Genomic DNA, 23,099 nt, shown 5'->3' on the forward strand with positions numbered 1-23,099 from the left:
CTGGTACCACTGTGTTGTAACTAGCCATTGATCCCACCACATCCAGCACCAGTCAGCAGGAGGGGGAGCAAAATGTGTTTGGGGTCCTTGCTCCACTCCCATTCATTCATCCACACTCACTGAGCATTTACTGTGTACCATGTACCACAGGCATCAGAGGCAACTTGCACAATAGGTTGTACCCGCAGAAAGTGCAGAGTCTAGGGAGGGTGACAGACAGTGTCAAGAGAGAAAGCCCAGAATTAAAGTCAGGAGACCGAGGTCTGGACCTGGCTCTGCCGTTCCCTTCCCAGTGACTGAGGGCCAGTCAGTGTCTCTTTCTGGGTCTCCAGGTGAGGGAGCTGAGGTTCTTCTGAGGTTCATCTCTAAAGTTTTTCTTACCTGCAGATTCCTACCTGTGTCCTGGGACTTATCCTCACTTTGGGGAATTCTGGCCAAGAGGGTGGGGAGAGAGAGATTTGGTGGGATGGGGAAGCACAGGCCGATTCTATAATCAGTCAGTCTTGGGCTTGGGTCCTGCTTGTGACAGGGACAGGCACTACCTGTGTCAGCAAGAGATGAGCTGTGTGTGTCTTTGGGGGTGAGGTGTCTGTGGGTCTCAGGTTCCCCACAGTGTACAGAATCAAGGTTGGTTAGCATTCTGCCCCTGCGCATGTGCGTTTGTGTCAGTGGAGCTCGAGCCATGCACTGGTGGATGGATGTGTCCATATGTATGTGCCTGCAGGTGGGTGCACATGTTACTGCATTTGTGTAGAATATGCAGCAGGTCTGCAAGTGTGTACAGAACCACAGATGCCTAGAATGTCAAGGCATTTCTATTGATGATAACAATTGGAGTAATAATTCTAATAATGACAACAATAGTTAGCACCGTCCTAAGCACTTTCATGTTTATATGTATATTCCTCACAACAACACTATGAAGAGGGAATCTTGATTTTAAAAGTAAGAAAACTAAGATTCATAGAAGCAAAGTTTTTAGCCCAGCTGGTGAGCACCAGCTGGTAAGTGTTAGCACCAGAACTTGAACCCAGGCAGTTCGTTCCAAGATCTGAGCTCTGAGCCATTCCGTCTGAGGTCTGTGAGGTTTTTTTTTTTTTTTTTTTTTTTTTTTGAGACGGAGTTTGGCTCTTGTTGCCCAGGCTGGAGTGCAATGGCGTGATCTCGGCTCACCACAACCTCCGCCTCCCAAGTTCAAGCAATTCTCCTGCCTCAGCCTCCCGAGTAGCTGGGATTACAGGCATGCACCACCACGCCCGGCTAATTTTGTATTTTTAGTAGAGACGGAGTTTCTCCATGTTGAGGCTGGTCTCGAACTCCTGACCTTAGGTGATCCCCCTGCCTCAGCCTCCCAAAGTGCTGGGATTACAAGCGTGAGCCATTGCGCCTGGCCTGAGGTCTGTGAGTTTAACAGAAAGCATACAGGCCAGAGAGAGCAGATGGTTTGTGCAGGATCAGAGAGAGCCTGGAGCGTGTGTGTGTGTGTGTGTGTGTGTGTGTGTGTGTGTGTGTGTTGTGTGCATACCCACTGTCTGGGCCACATCAGCAGGTGTGCCTGTGGGCATGTCAGTGTGCAGGGCAGCCTCTGTGTGTGTCTCTGGATGAACATATGGGGTATAACATGTTTTGCCAAGTACTTCAGGACAGCGGGGTGAAGCAGAGATCTTCCTTCATCAAGGGTAGAGGAGCAGGAAGAAATGGACCAGCCTACTTTTTTCTTCTGTCTTTGGGCTGGCCTGAAGGAAGTGGTGAGCCCAGCCTGGGCCTATGGCAGGGCCTCCCAAATCTGGCTGCATCCTAGAATCACAGTTTTTGGGATTCTCCACCCACAGGCGGAGATTATGCGGCTTAGGGCAGGCAAGAACTCTCTGCTGAATTCCCTCTTCCCCGCCACCTTTTTGGAGGAGCCCTCTCTAGACCTAGCTCAATTTTCTCAGTGCCTGATGTGTGAACTTCCTCGTAACACCAATCATTTAAACTATGAGCACCTACAACTCTGTCACCTGCACATGTGGGGAACGGGGAGGGAAACAGTGTGAAAGCAGGCACAATTGGGGCTATTTAAAAGTATCTATTGTTCTTTGGTGATGGTGTGTGTGTGTGGGTTTTTTTTTTTTTTTCCCCACACACCTGGCTTTCTTCTCAAGGAAATTTAAGGTGCAAATTAGGAGTGGTGGGAAAAGCTAGGGCAAGGGTGAAGCAGGCTAGCAAGTGTGTGATTTGGGGGAGGGCTGTTTGCCTGCCTTTATCGGTTGTCTCTGGCCGATAGCACAGCAGGTCAGCAAGCCCTGAGTACACAGACACTGCCCGGCAGGCACCAAAGCATTTCCCTGCCACGTGCTGGACAGTGTGCTAGGGGCTGGGGGACAAAGATGAATAAAGCTGCCCAGTCCTGCCCTTTTGGAGCTCAAGGTCATAAGCGGTAGGGTGGAGGTGCAAAGGTCTAGAAAGATGTTTACAATCCAGGTCCATCAGGGAGGTAACAGAGCACTCTTATCTGCTAGAAGCTGGGAGCTTGCAGGGGAGGGAGCTGGAGTGGTCTCACACAGGTGGTATTTCAACTGGTGTGAAGACAAGCAGGTGGCCACAAGTGGTGCCCAGTCTGAAGGGCAAGAGCACTCTGGGATTCAATGCCATCCTATGAAAATCTGCCTGGCAGCTGAGCAAACTCTGGCTGGAATGTTAAGCCACCCACATGTGCTGTGAGAGGGGGTTTTGGGCAACAGTGGTGCCTCTGTTCCTTGGTCTCCCTGGGTGGGCCTTAGACCCCTAAACTTTAGTGCAGATGAGACTAGCTCAGAAGGATCCTAGACTTGGCCAAAAAGAGGATGAAAGGGAAAGCAAGGTGGGAGCAAAGCCAGTCCTATTAGAATGTTCTCCCTCTTCCCTACTCTGCTGGAGGCTCCATGCCAAGTCCCTTGTGCCCCCACTTGACAGCAGCAAGGGATGCTGGAGCTGAGTGTCGCAGGCCCCCTCCTTCCTGGAGGAGCTGGCCCAGTCAGTCCTTGTTGCCACTGTAAAAGCTATTTCAACTGGCCTCAGTCTCAGGAAGAGAGAGGGTCAGGCTGGGAGAGGTCTGGTAACACCCTGGGTGCCATTTCTGCCCCCACATATCTGGGACACATCCACTTCACTCGGAGGGCATGGGGACACAGGGCAGGATTCTTCCTGAAGGAGATGAGGAAGCAGCTCTGCCCAGCCCCGTACACAGGCTGCCTGGTGGCTCAGCCTTTGAGGGGGCAGGGGAAAAGCCACTTTCAAGAAAATACTTCAGTTTGCCCCTCCTCCTACGAGTCCATCCCTTCCCTCATTTGGAAGAGTGGCTCAGTGAAGATGTGCAGCATTTACTAAATGGCTCAGTGAAGAGTGCAGCATTTACTCTATGGCGGGTGCTATTCCAAGTGCTGCATCTTATAACATTGAATCCTCACGACGACCCTTTGAGGTGGGCACCATTACGACCCCCATTTTACAGAGGAGGAAGCTGAGGCTCAGAGAGGTGCAGTAACTTGCTCAGATTTTAAGTGTTGGAGTTGGGATTCAAACAGAGTAATTGGGCTCTAGAGTCCCACCTTATGCCGCATTGTCACCCAGATCCCAACACTTCCCTGTGATGGGACGGGGGTATCAAGGCGGAGGGTGTACAGGGAACGTTTCTGAGACCTAATGAGTAGCACGGAATCTAACTGGGGAGACAGGCAGCACACAGCTGTCAACACATGGCAAGGAACTCTCTCAGAGCACAGAGCCACCTTCCCAAGAGAAAGGGTTCCCCAGTACAGAACAACCCTGAGCTAGGTAGGACTAAGCCGGGAAGGCTTCTCGGAGGAGGTGAGTGACCATGGTCTCCTTGCAGAGACCATAGTGTGATAAGTTCCAGAGAGGAGGAGGAGGGGGAAGGGCGTTGGAGGCCAGAGCCTAGATTCTGAGGCAGGACCTTGGGGCGGGTGGTTTGCACCCTCCTCCACCCTGCCTGACCCCGCCCACTTGCCCGGGACGCCGGCGCCGCAGGGGCTGTGAGCGGTGGGTGGCCCCGGAGACGGAGCTGTCGAGTCTGTGCCTGACACCTCTTTTCCCTCCACTCTCTTGGTCTCTTTCAGTTGGAGGAGGACAGACTCTCGGGGCACTCCCTCCCGCGGTACAGCCCCCTGCGACGACTGGCGTCCTCCGTGTTCTCCTCCTCCACGCTGGAGACGGAGCATTACCCTCACCCCGGCGGCGGCGGCTCCTCGGGCTCCTCCGGTTCCCTCATTCAGCGCAGCCGCTCGGCCGAGAGCAGCCCTGTGCGGGCGCCCCACCGGCGCCACGCGCCCCTCGCTGCTGGCAACCACAGACTCATGCCCTCGGTGCTCCGCATCTCGCGGTCCCAGCTGCAGCAGGTGTGGGCCCGGTTCACCCACAAGACCTAGGCTGGGCCCCCCCCCCCCTGGAGGGGGCAGGGGGGGGGGGGGTGGGGAGCAGGCAGAGACCATGGTTCCTTCCCAGGACGCAATAATCACACACTCACACCCATCCCACCCCATCATGCAATACAGCCCCCCTAGAACGTTGGCCCAAGGTACTGTAATACTCCCACCCCAAGCAGAGTCTCCGTCCCACCCCCGCATCAGCTCCCTTTGTAGGTGCCAGCCAAATGGTGCAGGGAGGGGTGGGGCTGGTGGTACAGTTTCCAGGACAGGGGCGCTCAGCTGGAGCCACTGGTGGGTCCGGAGTCCAGTGGAAAGTAAGGTGTCAGGGAGATGAGGCCTGCAGGGCCAGAGGCACTCTGGCATGGGCTTTGTTCTGTTTAATTTGTGATCTCTTGGCATGGCTGGGTCTGATCCACCCCGAGGGGCTGGCAGGAGACCAAGACCCTCCTTGTGTGGGGGGTGTGTGTGTGTGTGTGTGTGTGTGTGCACACGGCTCTGTGTATGGGATGGAGACCAGGGCAGCCAGGTTTGGAATGTGGTGGGGAGTGTTTCAATGCTCAGCGATGGGGGGAGGCAGCCCTGTGACCTAGCGAGACTTTCCTAGGCCATTGTCATTGAGGACAGAGTTCCTTCCTCACACATCTTACCCCAGGAAGGCTCAGTCCATGGTAGGCTGCCCCTCCCCAAAGACACCTGTGCCATCACTCCCTGGTAGGATTGGATGTCTGTCCTCGGCTCCTCAGGAACTGAGGATGGACGACAGGGACCTGGGATCCACCTCTCAAAGCAGGCTAGAACTGAGCAACGAGGAGACCCAGCTTAGAAGCAGTGGCAGCGAAGGTGGTTGTTAAGGATGAGGCGAGAAACCATGTATGTGCTTGTCAGCAAAACCAGTGTCTCAGGACAAATCCCAGGCGGGAGCAGCCCCACCTCTGCCCTTCTCAGAGGGTGACTCCTTCCTGTAGGTGCTCGGTGAGCCCCCAAGGGTGGTAGTGAAGACACAACAGAAGAGAGGCAGGTTGGATAGGGATCTGGACACTTGGGAGTGGGGAAGTGTCAGGATGTCAGCTTGCTCATGCCTCTTCTGCCCATTTCTCAGCCCCCAACTGTCACTGCAGGGAGCCCAAGGTTCCCTTTATTCATCCTGCCCATGTCAGCCAGCACCTTTGTTTTCCTGGGGAATGGGGTAGTAGCGAAGTGGATGCCAGAAAGGGCAGTGCCTGTATGGGGAGGGGAGGAGGCCCGAAGATTTGCAAAATGTTTATTTCAGTGAGACTGTGTCTGTATGTTTGCTTGTGTGCATGCGCGTACACTTGTGCTTAAGAGTGTGCTTACGAATGAGCGTTTGTGCATGTGGAAGGGCTGCCATGGATGAATGCTCAGGCTGTGCACTGTGTAATTCCAGGAAGTGCCATTTATGCAGACCTCAACATGACTGGCACGTGCCCAAGTTGCACAGTGCTGTATGAGTGTGTGTATGCATGTGTGTGTTAGGGAGCCAGAAAGATGTCTATGCAGTCATTGGTAGTTTCCTATGTACCTACTCTCATCCCAGCTTCACTCTTCTACCCCTCTCTCCCCATAACTTCTGCTTGGCCCATCAATCCCCCAGATGTCTCTGGTTAGAGTAGAGGCCTCAGGGCCCTGGCCCCAGCCTGGGGGTGCTGTAAGTGTGGTGGGCAGTGCCCTGGAGCCAAACTGTCCACACAGAGGACCACCATGGCTCATCCACACCATCCACATAAGCCATTCCATAGCTACACACTCTTTTCCCCAAAATCTTTCTTTGTAAGTCATTTTATTTATTTGTTTATTTGCTTATTTATTTATTTATTTATTTATTTATTTATTTTTGAGGATGTCTGGGCCAAGAGCACCTTCTCCATCTGGCAACAAAAGCCGGATTTGGGTTCTAATACTGGTGTCCCGCCCCCACCCCATCTCAGCTGCTCACTTTTGAATCTCCCCAAACCCAAGCCTCTGTTGCCCTCCAGGCTGTTTTGGACGGCTTTGCACCCTGCTCAGGCAGTAGGCAGGAGAGGGTCAAGGTGGACCCTTTGAGAAGGGACAGAAAACAAAAAGCACAAAGGTGCGGGGGTGAGGCTGAACAGTGGCCCCACTCCCCTCCTGCTGGCACTGCCTCCCCCAGCCCTGTCCTCTTGCCCTCCTCCCATCCACCCTAGGTAGTGGCAGGAGGTGAAGTGAAGGGAGCCTGCCCACCATCTGCTCCGTAAGTCAGTAGAAATGTGGGCAGGGACCCCCGCCCCCCCAATCTGGGGTTGGATGAAACCAAGCACTCTGTGATCCAGCATTCCCTTCTAGAGAGTTCCACTACCCAACCCTGAGCACTGCTCCATCTCAGTGACCCTGAGGTACTCTAAGATCCCAAAGTGCCTTGTGATATATCAAAGATGATGGCACTGGCTTCAGCCTCATTTTAGCATTACGTACGTATTACTGTTTCCAACACCTTTGGAAGTGGGAGATCCTGCAGCATTGAGAAGGTGGCTGAGTTTTCAAATAGACACCCCCCACCTCAGAACTGACACCTGTGGGAGAGGGTGTGTCCTTTGAAGCAAGGCCATGGTTCAAAGCATGTTGTCCTTTAGGGGGACATCTTTTTGTTTATCCTCCATGGTGGAGGGGAGAGTGTTTTGTAAGCCATAAAGCTCTGAGCTCACAGGTGATCTTAATAATATTATTATCTTTTCTGGGTAGCTCTGACTCTTGGAAATTGTTAAGGTCATCTAAGCCACTTGTGTTGGATCAAGTTCACGTGAAGCACAGCAGAGTTTCTCATGGTTTGGGTCGCGTTGCCAGTCTCCGGTTCCCAGGCGAGGTGGGGATGCTGTGAGCCTGCCATATTGTCACTCTTGTTTTCTGAAGCATTTCCCAAGAGGAGGCCAGAACGTTTCAAGATTGATACCCTGCTTGGGGAAAGTGCGTAGCCTCTTCGGGGTCAGCTTTGAAAAGAGACAGCTGTCTTTGTTGTATTTTGAAAGTGGTGTTTTCGCACTTGATAGTCTCACTCTGCATTTAGTGGTGGCTTACAATTATTTGTGATTTTATTCAACAGCCACTGGCACACAGTGCTTATTATGTGCCAGGCAGTGATCTAAGCACTTTACAACGTTAACTCATTTAAACCTCATAATAGCTTATGAGGTAGATCCCAGTATTATCTGCATTTAACAAATTAATCAGAATATTTTATTTACCAGAACATATAAAAAACCCACCCATGCCGAATAATTGGAGGTCGTGTTTGACAGGAGTTTGTGAAACGTCTTGGTCTGTGTGTGCTGGTTGATTGATTGTCCTTTGCGGTGGGCTCCCTGCTCAGTCTATAGAGAAGAGGGGAGTTGTCAGCAAGCCATATTTTCCTTCCTTTCCCATTCCCACCTTGCCATGGGGTGGCATCCAGATGGGAGTCACTCCAGAGTACTGGGGTTGATTGAAATGGCTGAACCCTGTCTCTCCAGAGACCTCCAACCCCTCAGTCCCACATGGCCCCAAGCAGCCCACAGCAGCTCTGGGGATCAGGTGGGCAGAGGAGGAGTTAGTGTGAGAAAGCAGGAGCTCCAAAACCTGACCTCAGTGGGATTGGTGAGGTCCTAGGGGTCAGGCTGACAGATGGGAAGACACTGGCATCTGTGGGCACCGAATGGGTGTCACCAACTCACACATCAACAAGAGCCAAACAGTGTCAGGGAAGTGGCAGGTTCAGGGACTGTGGTAAACAGGGGAACTCCCACGCCCTTACCGTCCTCAGCTCAACCAATTGTTGCCACTATCTTCTAATTTTTATTTGAAGTCTCCCAATTTTTAATTGTTGGCATCTAATTTTAAAAAGAAAAATCACTGTATGAACCAAACCAAAATGGTTTACAGGCAGAGGTGACCTAAACTCATTTTGCAACCACTGTGAGCCTGAGGACTTCCCGCACCACCCTCTGTCCAGGGCTGCAGCACTCAAAGGTGACAGCGTTCTTGTCCAGGAACTCGAACCTGGCCAGTGGGGATGTGTAGTGTGTGCTGTGTGTATGCATGTGGTGTGCATAAGTGCCTGAATGAGTGCGGGGGCCAGTGGACCTTTTTGTGGTGAGTGGGGGCCTCCTGGTGGGACTAGTATTTTCTCCATGGGAGAGGGACCCTGGGTCTGTGACAAATGCGCTAGTAAATTTTCGATAACTTAATATACATCCCCCACACACTCAAGGCAGCTTGGGTCACAGCAATAACCACTGAACACTCTCATCCCAATCGCTAACATCCTGAACCCAATGATATCCCTTTGCATTTCCAGTTTTGGGGAAAACAGACACAGCCCTCCCTGCCCAGTGGGTGGGGGATGGTGGCACCTCTGAGCCATGCTGGTCCCAGGACCCCCGGACTCGGACTCGCTCTCTCTTCTGCCCTGCCTAGTTCCCTTTTTCTGGGGAGGGGTGGTGCTGTCTTGCTCAGGCAGTGGTGGGGGGAGCCTTGGGCCCCTGGATAGGCAGAAGGAGCTGTGTAAATGTATCTATATGGAGTGGGCAGTGGAGGGGACCATACTTGGGGAGGGTGTGGCTCTGACCGGGGGTGGGGGTAAGTCCAGTTGTGTGTGGGGAGCTCGGAAAATGCTGTATCCTCTGCTGTCCTTGGGTTGATGTGGTACTTGGGGATGGAAGTGTAGATCTCTCAGGAGGGCCTGAGGCCCATCCCACCCTACCCCAAACTCCACTGAGACCTGGGACACATTCAACTCAAGAGTCAGGAACCAGCCCACCCTCCACACAGTCAGCCCCTGAAAATGTCACGCATCCTTCTTCCTAAGGGAGAGGCTCCAGGTCTGAGGGCCACACCCCTCCAATATCTCTCTGGTTCCCCACACGCCATCCAGTGGGCGTCATAGCCCGGGAGGCCCCGAGCCTGCGTGCCCGTTTCCTCCAAATGAGGGGTGGGGAAGGGGTGGAGAGGAGAGGGAAATGGAGCCCACAGGACTCCTTCCTAGAACCTACCTAGACTCTCCTCCACTCGGCTCCACCTTCAGTCCCACCACGCACCCTCCCTCCCTGCACAGGCTGTGGGGGCGGGCAGTGGGGTCCACATGGCCAATCATTAACCGGCCCTCACACACTCACACTCACACTCACAGCCACACTCACACACTCTCCCTCCGTAGCTGCGCGCACTTCGCCCACTCTCCGGACCCTGCACTAGCAGCCCTGGCCCGGAGCGCACGAGGACTGCGCAGCCGGACCCCCGCAGGTCCCCAAACCAGGGCCCCAGTCCACCCGCCCGTCCCCGCGGCCAGCGCCACGAATGTACGGCCCGCCCCACACAGCGCCCCGCACCCCCCGCCGGACTTCGGCCCCGCCGCGCTCCCGCCCCGCCCCGCCGCCGAGGCTTCCCCTGGGTTCGCGTCCCCCACCGCCCCCGCCGCCCCCGTCTTCGCGCCCGTTTTCGTTTGCTTTTCCGTGCTGCTGGCTGGCGGCCTCTGGGTCCCTGGCCCCGGGGCGGGGGCGGGCTGGAGTGGGGCTCCCCTCAGTGCTGCCAGGCTGGGGTGCGGATGGGGGCGGGGGGAGGCGTTCAGCTAGGTCTCCAGGCTCGGAGGGCCCCGTCGCGCCACCCCCCTGACTCCCGTTACCTCACAGCCCGTCGAGTTGCCCCCTACCCCCGCCCCAATAATTGGCCTTGCAATTGGATGCCAAAGAGCCCAGAGTTGAGGGGGAGCAGAGCTTTGAGCCCAGGTCTCTCAGAGCAACCCAATAGCCCCCTTTTTGCCCACGCCCCAGTCCGCGTCCCCTGCCCCATCCCACCACTGAGGGCCCTGGGGGTCCCCAAACATGCCCCCCCCATTTCCAGCTCTTCCCACACCCCCACCCCCGAAAATAAAACTCAGGGACCAACATCTGCTTCCTTTGCACTTGCTCCGTCGACCCCGCCCCCCGCTCGGAGGGGCTTCCGTGGGGGAGGGAACGGGGCTCCGGGCCCTCAGAGTTCTCAGTGTCTAGCGAGGAGAGGGGCTGGCCCCTGCCCCCCGAGAATTGGGACTGGTGGGAGAGAGAAACTCAGCACTGGGGCCTAGCTGAGCCCCTTCAGGCGTCCGCAGACGCTTTCTAATTGCGGGGGTGGGGGCGGAGTGGGGGAGGGATAGGAAGAGGATTAGCGAGAGGACCCTCGCGGAGGTCCTGAGTCCCAGTCGGTTTATTCCTGAGCCTTCCCCTCCCATCGTAAGTTCTTCCCTCGACCCTCCCTTTTGTACTGCAATAATACTGTATTATACGCTTGCACTATTCCCCGACCCTGGCCAGCGGAAGCATGCACGAAAAACTCAAAACCACACACTCACACGCACACACACACGCACACGAAGATGGGACGCTTTTTTTCTTCCTCTCTCTCTCCGGGGTGCGTCCTCCTTAGTGTACATAGCGGCGTCGGGGGGTGGCCCCAGGCCCGGGTAGAAAAGCATGCACTGAGACCCCCGCCCCTAGACTGCGAGTACTGTACAAATCCAACACTTGAAACCGACACGCACACGCGCGGCGCCGCCACGGGGGTGGGACACGGACACGCACCCACGCGCACACGGCCGCGCACGGGCGGGGAGGGGGCGCCCCGCCGTCACGCGTCGCTGTGCGAGGGATCTTGTGCCTTTTTAAGTCCCTGTATGTTAATGCAGACAATCCGGAGAGCTTGTGTACTACCAAATCCTGATTAAAGACGCCTTCCAGGAACCTGCGCCTCCGCCTGCTTTCTTTCACCCTCCCACTTCTTTTCCCAACTCTCAGTGTAGACCCTGGCTCTGAGGTCGCCCGGCTGGGCAGAGGGCAGGGGCTAGTCTGTTGCTGACTCTGGGACTGAGGGGTGGGCAAGTTCCAAGTCAGTGGATGAGCTTCGTCCACACCTTAGCCAGGCAGCTGGGTGAGGAGGGCACCCCAGAGGTTTGGGCCTAGTTGGACTTGAGTCACCCTCGCCCTGCTGGCAGTCTCCTTTCACTGAACAGGTTGGGAGGGAAGGGGTGAGTGGACTCTGGTCTCTGGGGCTCCACTCCAAATTGCCAACTTCCGGGTGGGGATAGAGGGTGTGTAGAAGTAGGGGGCTGGACCCACCAGGCCCAGTGATCAGTTCTCTATGGGATCAGGCTTTTGAGACCAAGTGTCTGGTGGGACTAGAAAGCCAGGATGCCAGAGGCCTGTGACAGGACACTGCACTGAGGAGCCTCCCCTGGCCCTCTGCTACGATAGGCGATCTGAGAAATACGGGAGATGCAGCCCTGGCCTTGGGGGTGCCAGGGTGGGGGTGGTCCGCCAAGGAGGGACACTGGAGCATGGACTGTGAGAGGCTGGGGTTGGGGGTGCAGGGATGGAATGTGGGTTGAAGGAGAACTCAGTCAGCGGGAGGGGTGGGGCACTAGGACGGAAATAATGGCAGACTTCTGAGACTGGAGAGAGAGGGGAAAGGTGAGGAGGACAATGTAATAAAGGAAGTCCCCCATGCCTCCACCCCATCCCCGCACACTGACAAACAGGAAGGCAAAGGGGCAAGCTCCAGCTGTATTCCCAAAGCCCCGGGGCATTTAGAAGATGCCCCCCACAAGCTGTCAGCTCCTTGCCCTGGGGCAGGCAAGGGTGGGTTTTGGACACAGAGATGTGAGGTCAAGTGTGTGCAGTTCTGCATAGACCTAGAGTAGGTGGCCATGTTCCTGGGTCATCTTACCCCTTCTGCCACCTTCCCCTTCCGCAGCACTCCTGGGTGTAGGGTGAAGTGGAGGGAGGGCTCTTGGCCTGTCAGAGACGTTTGCAGAGTGGTGACGCAGACAGACAAATGCAGGTAGGGTCTGGGAAAGGCGGTGCTGAGTGCGGAGCTGACAGAGGTGATGCAGGCACAGCTCACCTCACAGGTGGAACAGGGGCGTGGGGGGTGCTTCTTCCTTAGTGGAGGAGAGGGGATGGGAGGCGTGCATGAGGCAGTTTCTGAGAGAGGAGAAGGAACTGCTGTGAGAGGCACAAGCCCCCCAGCTCAGCATGGGAGGAGTGGGGAGCCAGGGCTCACCCTCTTGCTTCCGCCACACTTCGCCTCCCAGCCCCGCATCTTTGACTTCGGGACCATGGGCTGGGGTGCAGTGCTGAAGTCTGGAGCTGGCTGGGGTCCAGACAGGAGTGGCTCCATGCACCCTGTGTGGGGATTAAGGATGGGGCTATGTGGAGCCCCGTCTCCAGTGTTGGTGTCAGAAAAGTTTCTCCAAGGGCATGAGAGCCCAGTTTTGTTGGTGGCAACTGAAGCTCAGAATCTGGTCCATCCTCTCCCTTCACTTTTCCTCCTGACTGGAGTAAACATGGACTTGGGCTGGGCTCTGGAGCTGGTGAGGCCTAGCCCTCTAGACAAAGCACAGTGGATGGAGGGGCAGGGCTGGGACTTTCATTCTCTCTGAGGGTATCGGTTTGATTGACCTGTCCTCCTCCTCTCCCCACAGCCCAACCCTTAACACATATATGCCTTTGGCTGAACTCTGAATCACTAAGGAGCTTTAAAACAGCCAGATTTCTGGGCCTCATCTCTGACCTACAGAATCTAGGGGTAGGACCCAGGACTGTGCATTTTTAAAAAGCAACTCTGGACAATGCTGTGCCAAGCCAGGCCTGGGAACCACAATAAGCAGATGAGAATCATAAAGGTTGCTGCCCTGAGAAGGAAGCAAGAAGGTGTGAACTTTGTCAGACAGCTAAAGGGCCAGGCACACTGAAGGTGTCTGTGGATCACTGGCTGAGTGAATGAACTCAAGATCAAATGGGCAAATGGATGAATAATTCACTGGGCATCCAGGAGAGGCAGGGAGAGGGTTAGGCTACTCTCTGAGGAGGGAGGAATTTGAGCCCAGGCTCTGCCCCTCCCCAGCACAGAGCCAGATGGGGGAAGGGCAGAGGGACTTTGGAACCGAAAAGCCAGCAAGCCTAGGTTGGTGTGGGGGTGGCGGTTATCTTTAGGGCAAAGTTGTCCTCACCGTGAGATTCAGGGCTCTTCCTCCCAAAAGGCAGAGGGTTCCAGATATCCCCACATGGGACTGAGTGGGAGACACTGGAAAGAGTTTTGGGGCCGGGCGCGGTGGCTCAAGCCTGTAATCCCAGCAATTTGGGAGGCCGAGATGGGCGGATCACGAGGTCAGGAGATCGAGACCATCCTGGCTAACCCGGTGAAACCCCATCTCTACTAAAAAATACAAAAAACTAGCCGGGCGAGGTGGCGGGCGCCTGTAGTCCCAGCTACTTGGGAGGTTGAGGCAGAAGAATGGCGTGAACCCAGGAGGCAGAGCTTGCAGTGAGCTGAGATCTGGCCACTGCACTCCAGCCTGGGCGACAGAGCGAGACTCCGTCTCAAAAAAAAAAAAAAAAAAAAGAAAAGAAAAGAGTTTTGGGTCCTGGGCCACCCTGGTGGATGTGCTTCACAACCTGGACCAGTGCCCAAATCCATGCCCTTCTCTGTGCCTCAGTTTCCCAGTCTGATTTTATGACTGATCATTGATTTCCAGTTCTCATTCCTCCTCTCTCTCAGGTAATAGGAGGGGAGGACTTTGAGGCAGGAGAAAGGGTTTCACCTACAACCATCCAATGTGAGCACCGTGTGTGTGTGTGTGTGTGTGTGTGTGTGTTTGTGTTGCGGGGGCATCCCATCCTCTCCATGCGGCCTTTTCAGAGAGATCCAGGACCTGGCCAGAGAGCAAAGGAAAGGGTGTCTCTAACCAAGGTGCCAGGGATTAGAGAGGGACAACAGGCAAAGGTTCTGTGGAGAATGGGTAGCCTGGTGGAGTTAAAGGCCATCCCTACTGGGCGGGATGTGTCTGGTGCCAGCTGGGTGAGTTCAGAGGTGGTTGGGAGAGAGACATGCTCAGAGCTCTCTGTCTGTCTGCCTGTCCCTGACTCTCAGTGCCAACACCCACCCACCCCATGGTCCCCATTCACCTGGGAGCTTACAGCAGCCCCTCCACCTCTACCCAGCCATTTTCTCTAGCCGTAACATTGGTGACTGGTAAAGTGTCCCAGCACAAGGCCTGGCGCAGAGTTGGTGCTTAGTGTTTGCTAAATGAGTGAATGGATTAATAAGAACGAATATTGTGTAGAAAAAGTACATTCTTCTGGACACTTCCAGCCTATATGTGGAGGGGACAAAGTTTTGTTGTTGTTGTTGTTGTTGTTGTTGTTTTTGTGTTTTTTGAGACAGTGTCGCTCTGTTGCCCAGGCTGGAGTGCAGTAGTGTGATCACAGCTCACTGCAGTTTTGATCTCCTCAGCCTCCCGAGTAGCTGGGACCACAGGCGTGCACAACCACGCCCAGCTAATTTTTGTATTTTTAGTGGAAACAGGATTTTGCCATGTTCCCCAGGCTGAGGAAACTCTAGCAACCCTGTTTGAGCCAGGTAGGGAGCTTTCTGAGAAAGCTTTCTAAGAAAACTTTCTGACTAAGAAGAGTTTTCTAAGAAAGTTCCTTACCTGGCCCAAACAGGGTTGCTGGTGTCCTGTTGGAATCTGAAGCTATATTCTTGCATCACCCCCACCAAACCCTCACTGATGGTCTGATTACAGGGAAGATCATGGCAGTTGGGAAGGGGAGCAGCCACAGCCCTGGACAGACCCTCAGCATTGGAGGTCTCTGCCTTTCTCTCCACCTGGCTTTGTGCTATTTGCATGGAGGCTTCAGCTAGCAGAGCCCCCTCCCTTCTCCACACCCTATTCCCCATAGGTGTGGCATCCAGGCTTTTCTGCCAATGACCTTCAAACCAAAGCGAGCAGAGCAGGAGGTGGGAGGTGAGGTGGGGAGAAAGGTAACATTTATTGAGCAACTGCTATATGCCTTTGCTTATATGACCGCATTTATGATCACAACATTTGTGGAATGTGCATATCCCCACTTAGTTTCCTGATATAGAGAAACTAAGGACAATCTCTATCTCATTCATACTTGATCCACAGATTCTTAGACTATAACATGGTGACCAAGACAAGAGACATTCAAAGACCACTTTGAATGTCTTGAAGGAGTGAATGAAGAAGCCCTCAGGGATCTCTGTGTAACAGGAGAGAGAACCCTATAAATAAATGCATGTAGAACAACAGGTGGGAGATTCTCTCATGGAAAGATGTGAAAAACAAGTAGAAAAGGGAGAGTAAGTAAATCTGCTTGGTGGGTGGACAGGAAAGTTGACAGGAAGGCTTTGTCTCTCCTTTGCTAAGACCAGGAGCTGCTTGAGCTGGTCTTGAAGGAAGGGTAGCAAGTTATCATGTGCAGAGAGGGGGTGAGAGGGACCCCCAGGTGAAGGAAACTGCCTGGGCTAAGTGTGAGCTGGAAGATGCACTTAGGAACTTCTGGAAGCATCAGAATGGGTGGAGTGTAGGCAGGGGCAGGGGACCGAGGGTGTTGCAGTAAGTGAGGCCACAGCAGCAGGTAGGAGCAGGTCATAGGGTTGGGTGGGGGATTCATGCGCCAAGTTAAAGATCTGAACTGTCTTAGGCCAGGCGCGGTGGCTCACACCTGTAATCCCAGCACTCTGGGAGGCCGAAGCAGGTGATCACCTGAGGTCAGTAGCTTGAGACCAGCCTGGCCAACATGGCAAAACCCTGTCTGTACTAAGAATACAAAAAAAAAAAAATTAGCCGGGCGTGGTGGAGGGCACCTGTAATCCCAGCTACTGGGGAGGCTGAGGCAGGAGAATCACTTGAACCCGGGAGGCAGAGGTTGCAGTGAGCCCAGTGAGCCGAGATTGCGCCACTCGCACTCCAGCCTGGGTGACAGAGCAGGACTCCGTATCAAAAAAAAAAAAAAAGATCTGAACTGTCTCCTAAGGACTGTGGCAGCCATAGCAGATTTGAAGCAGAGAGAGATGGAATCAGATTAAGTTTCAGGAAGATCACTCAGGAAGATGTAAAAAGGATGGATGGCAGTACAGGATGGAGGGAGCAGGCCGGTGGCTGGGGAACCACCAGAGAGGGCAAGGCTGTGCTCGTGGGCCTGGGGTAGCAGACACAGAAAGGTTTAAGAAGGATGCTTGGCAGGACTCCTTGGCAGCATGGATGGGCAGGAAAGTGGGGAGGCAGGAAAGTGGGGAGGCAGGATATCCCCAGGGCTTCTGGCCTGGATGGGCTGTGTTCTGCTAGCTCAGGCAGACAGAAGCCCAGTGTGTTAGAAAACGCTAGCAAAGTGCTGGACACCATCAGCACCGTCCCACCATGGAACAAAGCTGTGTCAGCCCTAATGGGCCCAGGGCATTGCAGGTGCCTGGGGATGTCTGTGTATTGAACAGGGTGGATGGAGCTAGAGCAAAGGAAACGCAGCAGCCAAGGTCCTGAGCAGGTGGTCAGACCTTTCTAGTCTGGAAGGAAGGAAGCTAAGGGGGACATGGCAAGAGCCTAGAAAACCAAGGACTGGTTTGGCCATCACATTGCCAAAGGCTCTGCACAAAGCTTTGAAGAGGAAAACGGAATGGAGCTTAAGTATACCTGTGGAGGGCTGGACAAATTCCTGGCTGAGAGGATGGACTGGAGGTCCAGGGGCCCAGCCTGCACTTTTAAGGGTAGAGGACAGCCACACCTTTGCCCTTGTCCAGCACAGGATCTGGTGGCCCTGGGCAGCCAGCTCTCTGGCCACAGAGAAACTGCACACCCGGAGGTGGTACTAAGGGCATCTAGGAGCCAGCTTGGCACAGCCCATCCAGGAAGTGGCGCAGACACCTGCCACCCATCTCTGGGCCTGGCTTTCTCATCTGTAAAAGGAAGGGCTGAGCTGCGTGGTGGTCGTGGTTCCTTTCAGTTTTCATTTTGTGTTATTGTTGCTGACTCAGGTGAAGGATGCACATGGCGATGAGAGGGGCTGGGGACATGGAGAGGCTGGGAGGCAGAAAGGCCACCAGGATCAGGGCCTGGGACTTCAGGGGACCTAGAGCATGGACAGTCATTCATCAGAGGTTTGCTGAGCACTCACTAGGTGCCAGAGACCATTCTAGGCCCTGAGGACAGAGCAGTGAACAAGACAGACCCAATGCCTGTGCTTACCTTTATGGAGCTCACACTCTGGTAGATGACTCAGGCCTGTGAGTCTCCTAGCTTGTGGGTGCAGTTGAAGTCTCCCTGGGTCCAGGAGGGTGGGTGACCTCAGAGGGTCCCTGTGTGTGCCCCTTGCAGGTGTTCTCCGTGGCGCCCCCATTTGAGGTGAATGGCCTCCCAAGAGCTGTGCCTCTGAGTCTGCCCTACCAGGACTTCAAGAGGGACCTCTCCGATTACCGAGAACGGGCGCGGTTGCTCAACAGGGTCCGGAGGGTGGGCTTCTCCCACATGCTGCTCACCACCCCCCAGGTCCCGCTGTCTCCTGTTCAGCCTCAGGCTAATGGGAAGGAGGAAGAGGAGGAGGAGGAAGAGGAAGATGAGGAAGAGGAAGAAGAGGATGAGGAAGACGAGGAAGAGGAAGAGGAGGAGGAAGAAGAGGAGGAGGAGGAGGAAGAGGAGGAGGAAGAGGCTGCGGCGGCAGTTGCCTTGGGGGAGGTGCTGGGGCCTTGCAGTGGCTCCAGCAGTGAGGGGAGTGAGAGGAGCACCGACAGGAGCCAGGAGGGCGCCCCGTCCACGTTGCTGGCAGACGATCAAAAGGAGTCCAGGGGCCGGGCTTCCATGGCCGATGGGGACCTGGAGCCTGAGGAGGGTTCCAAAACGCTGGTGCTCGTCTCTCCTGGCGACATGAAGAAGTCGCCCGTCACTGCCGAACTGGCCCCCGACCCTGACCTGGGCACCCTGGCTGCCCTCACTCCTCAGCATGAGCGGCCCCAGCCCACGGGCAGCCAGCTGGACGTATCTGAGCCAGGCACCCTCTCCTCTGTCCTCAAGTCTGAGCCCAAACCCCCGGGGCCTGGGGCAGGGCCGGGGGCCGGGACAGTGACCACAGGGGCCGGGGGCGTGGCAGTCACCTCCTCACCCTTCACCAAAGTTGAGAGGACCTTTGTGCACATTGCGGAGAAAACCCACCTCAACGTCATGTCTTCCAGTGGACAAGCCTTGCGGCCTGAGGAGTTCAGCACTGGGGGCGAGCTGGGTCTGGAGCTGGCCTCTGATGGGGGCACTGTGGAGGAGGGGGCCCCAGCGCCCCTGGAGAACGGCCTCGCCCTCTCAGGACTGAATAGGGCCGAGATAGAGGGCTGTGCCCTGTCTGGGCCCCCCGGGGAAACCCCCTCAGCGATGGCCACAAACTCACTGCCCAATGGCCCGGCCCTTGCAGACAGTCCAGCCCCGGTGTCCCCACTGGAGCCCAGCCCTGAGAAAGTGGCCACCATCTCCCCCAGACACCATGCTATGCCAGGCTCTCGCCCCAGGAGCCGTATCCCCATCCTACTATCTGAGGAGGACACCGGCTCCGAGCCCTCAGGCTCACTGTCGGCCAAAGAGCGGTGGAGCAAGCGGGCCCGGCTGCAGCAGGACCTGGCGCGGCTGGTGATGGAGAAGAGGCAGGGCCGCCTGCTGTTGCGGCTGGCCTCAGGGGCCTCGTCCTCCTCCAGTGAGGAGCAGCGCCGTGCCTCTGAGACCCTCTCAGGCACGGGCTCCGAGGAGGACACGCCCGCCTCTGAGCCGGCAGTGGCCTTGCCCAGGAAGGCCGGGCGGGCAGCCGCCACCCGGAGCCGGATTCCCCGCCCCATTGGCCTCCGCATGCCCATGCCTGCTGCAGCCCAGCAGCTCCCCAGCAAATCCCACGGCGCGGCCCCAGCATCGGACACAGCCATCACCAGCAGGTGAGAAACCACTGCCAGCTCCAGGGTGGGCAGAGGGTGGCCACAGGCCTCCACCAGCAGGGGCTTCTCCAGAACCAAGGTCAGGGGCTATGGAAGATCAGGAGGGACCCTCAGTGACACCTCTGGTCCAGCACCTCCCAACTGTGCTCTGCCTCACTCTGATTCGGGTTCCAGCCCTGTTACTGGGCTCAGGGGAATGGCTTCAGTAAGCATGTGTGGAGAGGGTGCCAGAGAGACCAGGCTTAGGAAAAGCTGATGGGGGCCAGTGGGTCCACACGCAGCCTCTGGTATGCCATGGGGCATTGGAAGCCAAAGGATAAAGCCCAGTGCTTTGACTCCTTGGGAGAAAACATTTCATATTAATATAAACATAGGTATATTCTAGATTAGAATGCAAAATCCATGAGAATTTTAAAGATGAAATGAGGACCCTAAAGAAAGCCAGCAGCAGGCTATTCCAGCAGCAGCCTGGGAGCGTGTGGCCCCTCAAGGTCCTGCCCTGGAGGACAGAATGCCAGGCCTCAGTTTACCCATCTGTGCCATGGTCTCAGTCTCAGCTCTGAGGATGCAGGACTCCAGTGCTCAGTGCCCAGGAGGATTCTGAAATATTTCTCCTTGTCTTGTTTCTTTGCCCTCTTCTTTTCTCCCGCCTTCTGCTCTCAAGCAGGCTCCAGCTGCAGACTCCCCCGGGGTCGGCCACTGCTGCTGACCTCCGCCCCAAACAACCTCCTGGCCGCGGCCTGGGCCCAGGGCGAGCCCAAGCCGGAGCCAGGCCCCCAGCCCCGCGCAGCCCGGGCCTCCCCACGTCCACTTCCGCCGCGCGCAATGCCAGCGCGTCCCCCCGGAGCCAGTCGCTGTCCCGCAGAGAGAGCCCCTCCCCCTCGCACCAGGCCCGGCCCGGGGTCCCCCCGCCCCGGGGCGTCCCGTCGGCCCGGGCCCAGCCTGATGGCACCCCCTCCCCTGGGGGCTCCAAGAAAGGACCCAGAGGGAAACTCCAGGCTCAGCGCGCAACAACCAAAGGCCGGGCAGGAGGCGCGGAGGGCCGGGCTGGGGCCAGATAATGACGCCCGCGGCTCTCCGCGGTCCCCCACCCTCACCCCGGCCCCCCACCCGCAGCCGGTCACACTGGAGCAGCTCCCAGCACAGCCTTACGCGCCCGACGCGCGCCACCCTTGGCCCCAGCTTTCCGCCTGCACCCGCGAGGACGCACGCGAGCACACGCGGCGCCCCACCGGCCCTCAGGGCCGGTGGGGGACGCGGCACCGCGCCGCGGGGAGGGTCTGCGTCCCCTTCCTCGCCCTGTGTCCTCTCATCCTCCTGCCGCCCGTCAGGCCGGCCAGCCTCACATCAGTCTCTCCGCCCCGGGGAAGGCTCAGCCACTTTTCATCGAGGACTCCACTTCTGGGGACGCCCGGTTCGTTCGCCCACCAGGCCTAGGCTGCTCTCAATGCTCCCCCAGCAACCTCTGCCTACACCTCCTGCGGCGCCTTGCCCTCCTCTGGCCCCTTTCCAGCCAAAGTCCCCCTACCCCTTCAGAGAAGTAGCCTCAAATTCCAGAAGTGGAGGCTCCAGCCTCCCCCCGAGGGTCCAGCCCCACAGTCTTCTGGGAGCCACTGTGGCCAGGGATGGCCTCTGGACTGCCAGGCTGGAGTTGGGGACCCAGGGGATATCGGTCTACTCAGGTGTGAGGGGGCAGGTCTGACCTGCCCCAAAGTTGACTCCATCCTGGACAACTCGGTGGGAGGCAGTGGGCAAGTGATCTTGGAGATGGGTGGGCAGGTGATTCTGTGGGCAGGGGATGTGCTCCCCTGCACCTCTGGGGTGCAGAAACCTCTTGCCTCCTAAATTTGGGTGGTGCCTCTGTGGGAACCATAGGAAGCCTGTGGGCTGCCTTCCCGGGCAAGTATTTCCCAGTGGGATGTTGGAGGGGGCTTTAACAAAGTTTTACTCCCTCCCCTGTTCCCCTGATCTAGTGCTCAGGACCCCTCACCATCAGGAATTCCTTCCTGTCATCTAACCTCAGTCCTGTCTACTGCAGTTCCAGCCAACCTGCTCTTTCCTGAGTTCAATGCAGGTGGAAAGTGGCTGGTTACCATCTTTGCACTGGCCCTTTGGAGATTCGAGGACTCAGTTCTGGTGGAGTCACTCTCCCTGTCCTCCCTTCTGTGGGAGGGAGGGAGGGCTGGCTCAGGCATCGTCTCCCGCAATGGGCAGAGAGAGCAGAGAGAGGTCGACCAACAGACAGCTGGCCCCTGGAGGCAGAAAGGCCCTTCTAACTTCCAGATCGAATGCTTGAGTGATGGGTCCTCAGCCCAAGCCCACTCTTCCCTCAGCTCACCCTTCAGCCTGTTCCTTCTTGCCCCGACCCCAGCCTGTGCAGCCGCTCTACTCCAGGAATGGATGTGGGGACTCTTCCTGGGTTCTGGCTCCTGCATAGCTCACCCCACCTCATCATGAGCCTCAACTGCCTACATCTGGGGCAAGCAGCACACCGGCTGCAGATGGGACAGCCAGCCCTGCCTATCTGGACAGGCCCCTGCAGCCTCTGTCCCCTGGCCTAGCCTCTCTGTCCTTCCCTGAGTCACAGAGAGCAAGCCAAGACATCCAGGGAAAGAGGAAGAAAGGCCTTAGTGTGCCCCAGCGGTCTGGCTGCATCCAGCCACCATCACCCAGAAGGATGCCCATGAGGCAGCTGACCCTGAAAGCACCCTCCCCCTCATGGAGAGTCAGCAGCTTGGGCAGCCACTTTCAGGCCACGGTGGTGGCTTCTCTGCAGACCAGCCGAGGGGAGGACTCCTGGGTGGACAGTCTTTGATATCCACCCTACGCTGATGCAGAAGCTCCCAGAACACTCAGGAAACTTCTCCGGACAGAGCCCTCCTTGTCAACTTGAGGCCCTCCCAAGGCCCTCTACTGCCCTCTGGGTCCAGCAGAGGGAGTGGAGGAGGGACCACTGCCTCTCACCTAGAGCTTCTCCGAATGACAATCAGCTCGTGCCAGGTGGGGACCAGGACATGACTCCTGGTGCCCAGGCCCTGGGCCTGCTCCTTGCCACCAACCGAACCGTGAATGTAGGGCCCCCAGCCTCACCTCTGCCCCAGGACCAACAACACCCTGGTTTGGAGCTGGGAGGAAGAGGGGGACCTGAGAGAGCCCCAGGTCCATTCTACCCCCAGCTTCACTCAGCATTGGAGCTGGCAGAGACGCAAAACCCAGTCTTCCCTTGGGATTCCGAACCACCCTAGGGCTCCCAACTGACCTCAGGCCTCTGAGTCTCTGAATGTCACCAGGTGAGGTGGGAGAGGTAAAGTGGGCCAGTGGGGAGGGGGTCACCTAGGGGACTGCCTCTGTGCCTCTCCCCAGGAAGGATCCAGGGCAGAGGAAGCCACATCTCCCAGTGCCCCCAACCCCAGCTGCAGCCTCTTCCCCCTGAGCATTCATTCTCTCCACCAGGCCTCCAGGTCCTGAGCCCTTCCTCTGTAAAAGTGTCACACCACCTCCCTCAGCACTTCCTGTCAGAACAACCTATGTCACTGACTCAGATGCAGGGTCTGCTCACCCCAACACATGCCTTCCCTCCCCAGCCGCATCGTGCACGAAGGGGGCACAGGAGAGGAGAGGGGCTGTGCCCCAGGCTCCCCATTTCCCAGCTCCTCACAGGGGCCTGGTTTGCTCAGTCTTCTCAACTCCAGGGACTAGCCCTGGTGGGCATGGGGTGGGGAGCAGGAAGTTGCCCTTCCCCTCCCTCGGGAAGCCACCTAAGAATGTTTACATGCCAAACAGAATGTAACACCCCTCCCCAAGCCCTTCCCAGTCACTGCATGGCCTCTGCCCATCCTGCACCTGTCCACCCCACCCCAACACCCTGGAAGCCACTGTCAATGATTAGATCGGGTCTCGGAAGGGAAGTAGCCATCACACCATTAAAAAGCCTGTGGACCTTTT

The 23,099-nt window shown here is 56.5% G+C and overlaps 1 protein-coding gene across 5 annotated transcripts in view; it reads left to right on the plus strand.

Annotated features, from left to right (window-relative positions):
- Nucleotides 1-23,099, plus strand: part of TTBK1 (tau tubulin kinase 1) — a 45,904-nt gene extending 22,805 nt beyond the window's left edge. The window contains exons 14-16 of one of the 5 annotated variants that reach the window (XR_002521559.2): nucleotides 17,566-19,154; nucleotides 19,819-20,836; nucleotides 21,128-23,099. Coding sequence is in view for 3 of the 5 variants with exons in the window: in XM_021937313.2 (XP_021793005.1) it covers nucleotides 17,566-19,154; nucleotides 19,819-20,215 (1,986 nt within the window). In the remaining 2 variants the exon portion in view is untranslated. Of the gene's footprint in view, nucleotides 1-17,565; nucleotides 19,155-19,818 lie in introns of all 5 variants that reach the window. The other 4 variants (XR_002521558.2, XM_003897629.5, XM_021937313.2 and 1 more) reach the window with 4 other exon arrangements.

This window comes from Papio anubis, chromosome 6 (assembly GCF_008728515.1).
Source record: "Papio anubis isolate 15944 chromosome 6, Panubis1.0, whole genome shotgun sequence".
NCBI lineage: Eukaryota > Metazoa > Chordata > Mammalia > Primates > Cercopithecidae > Papio > Papio anubis.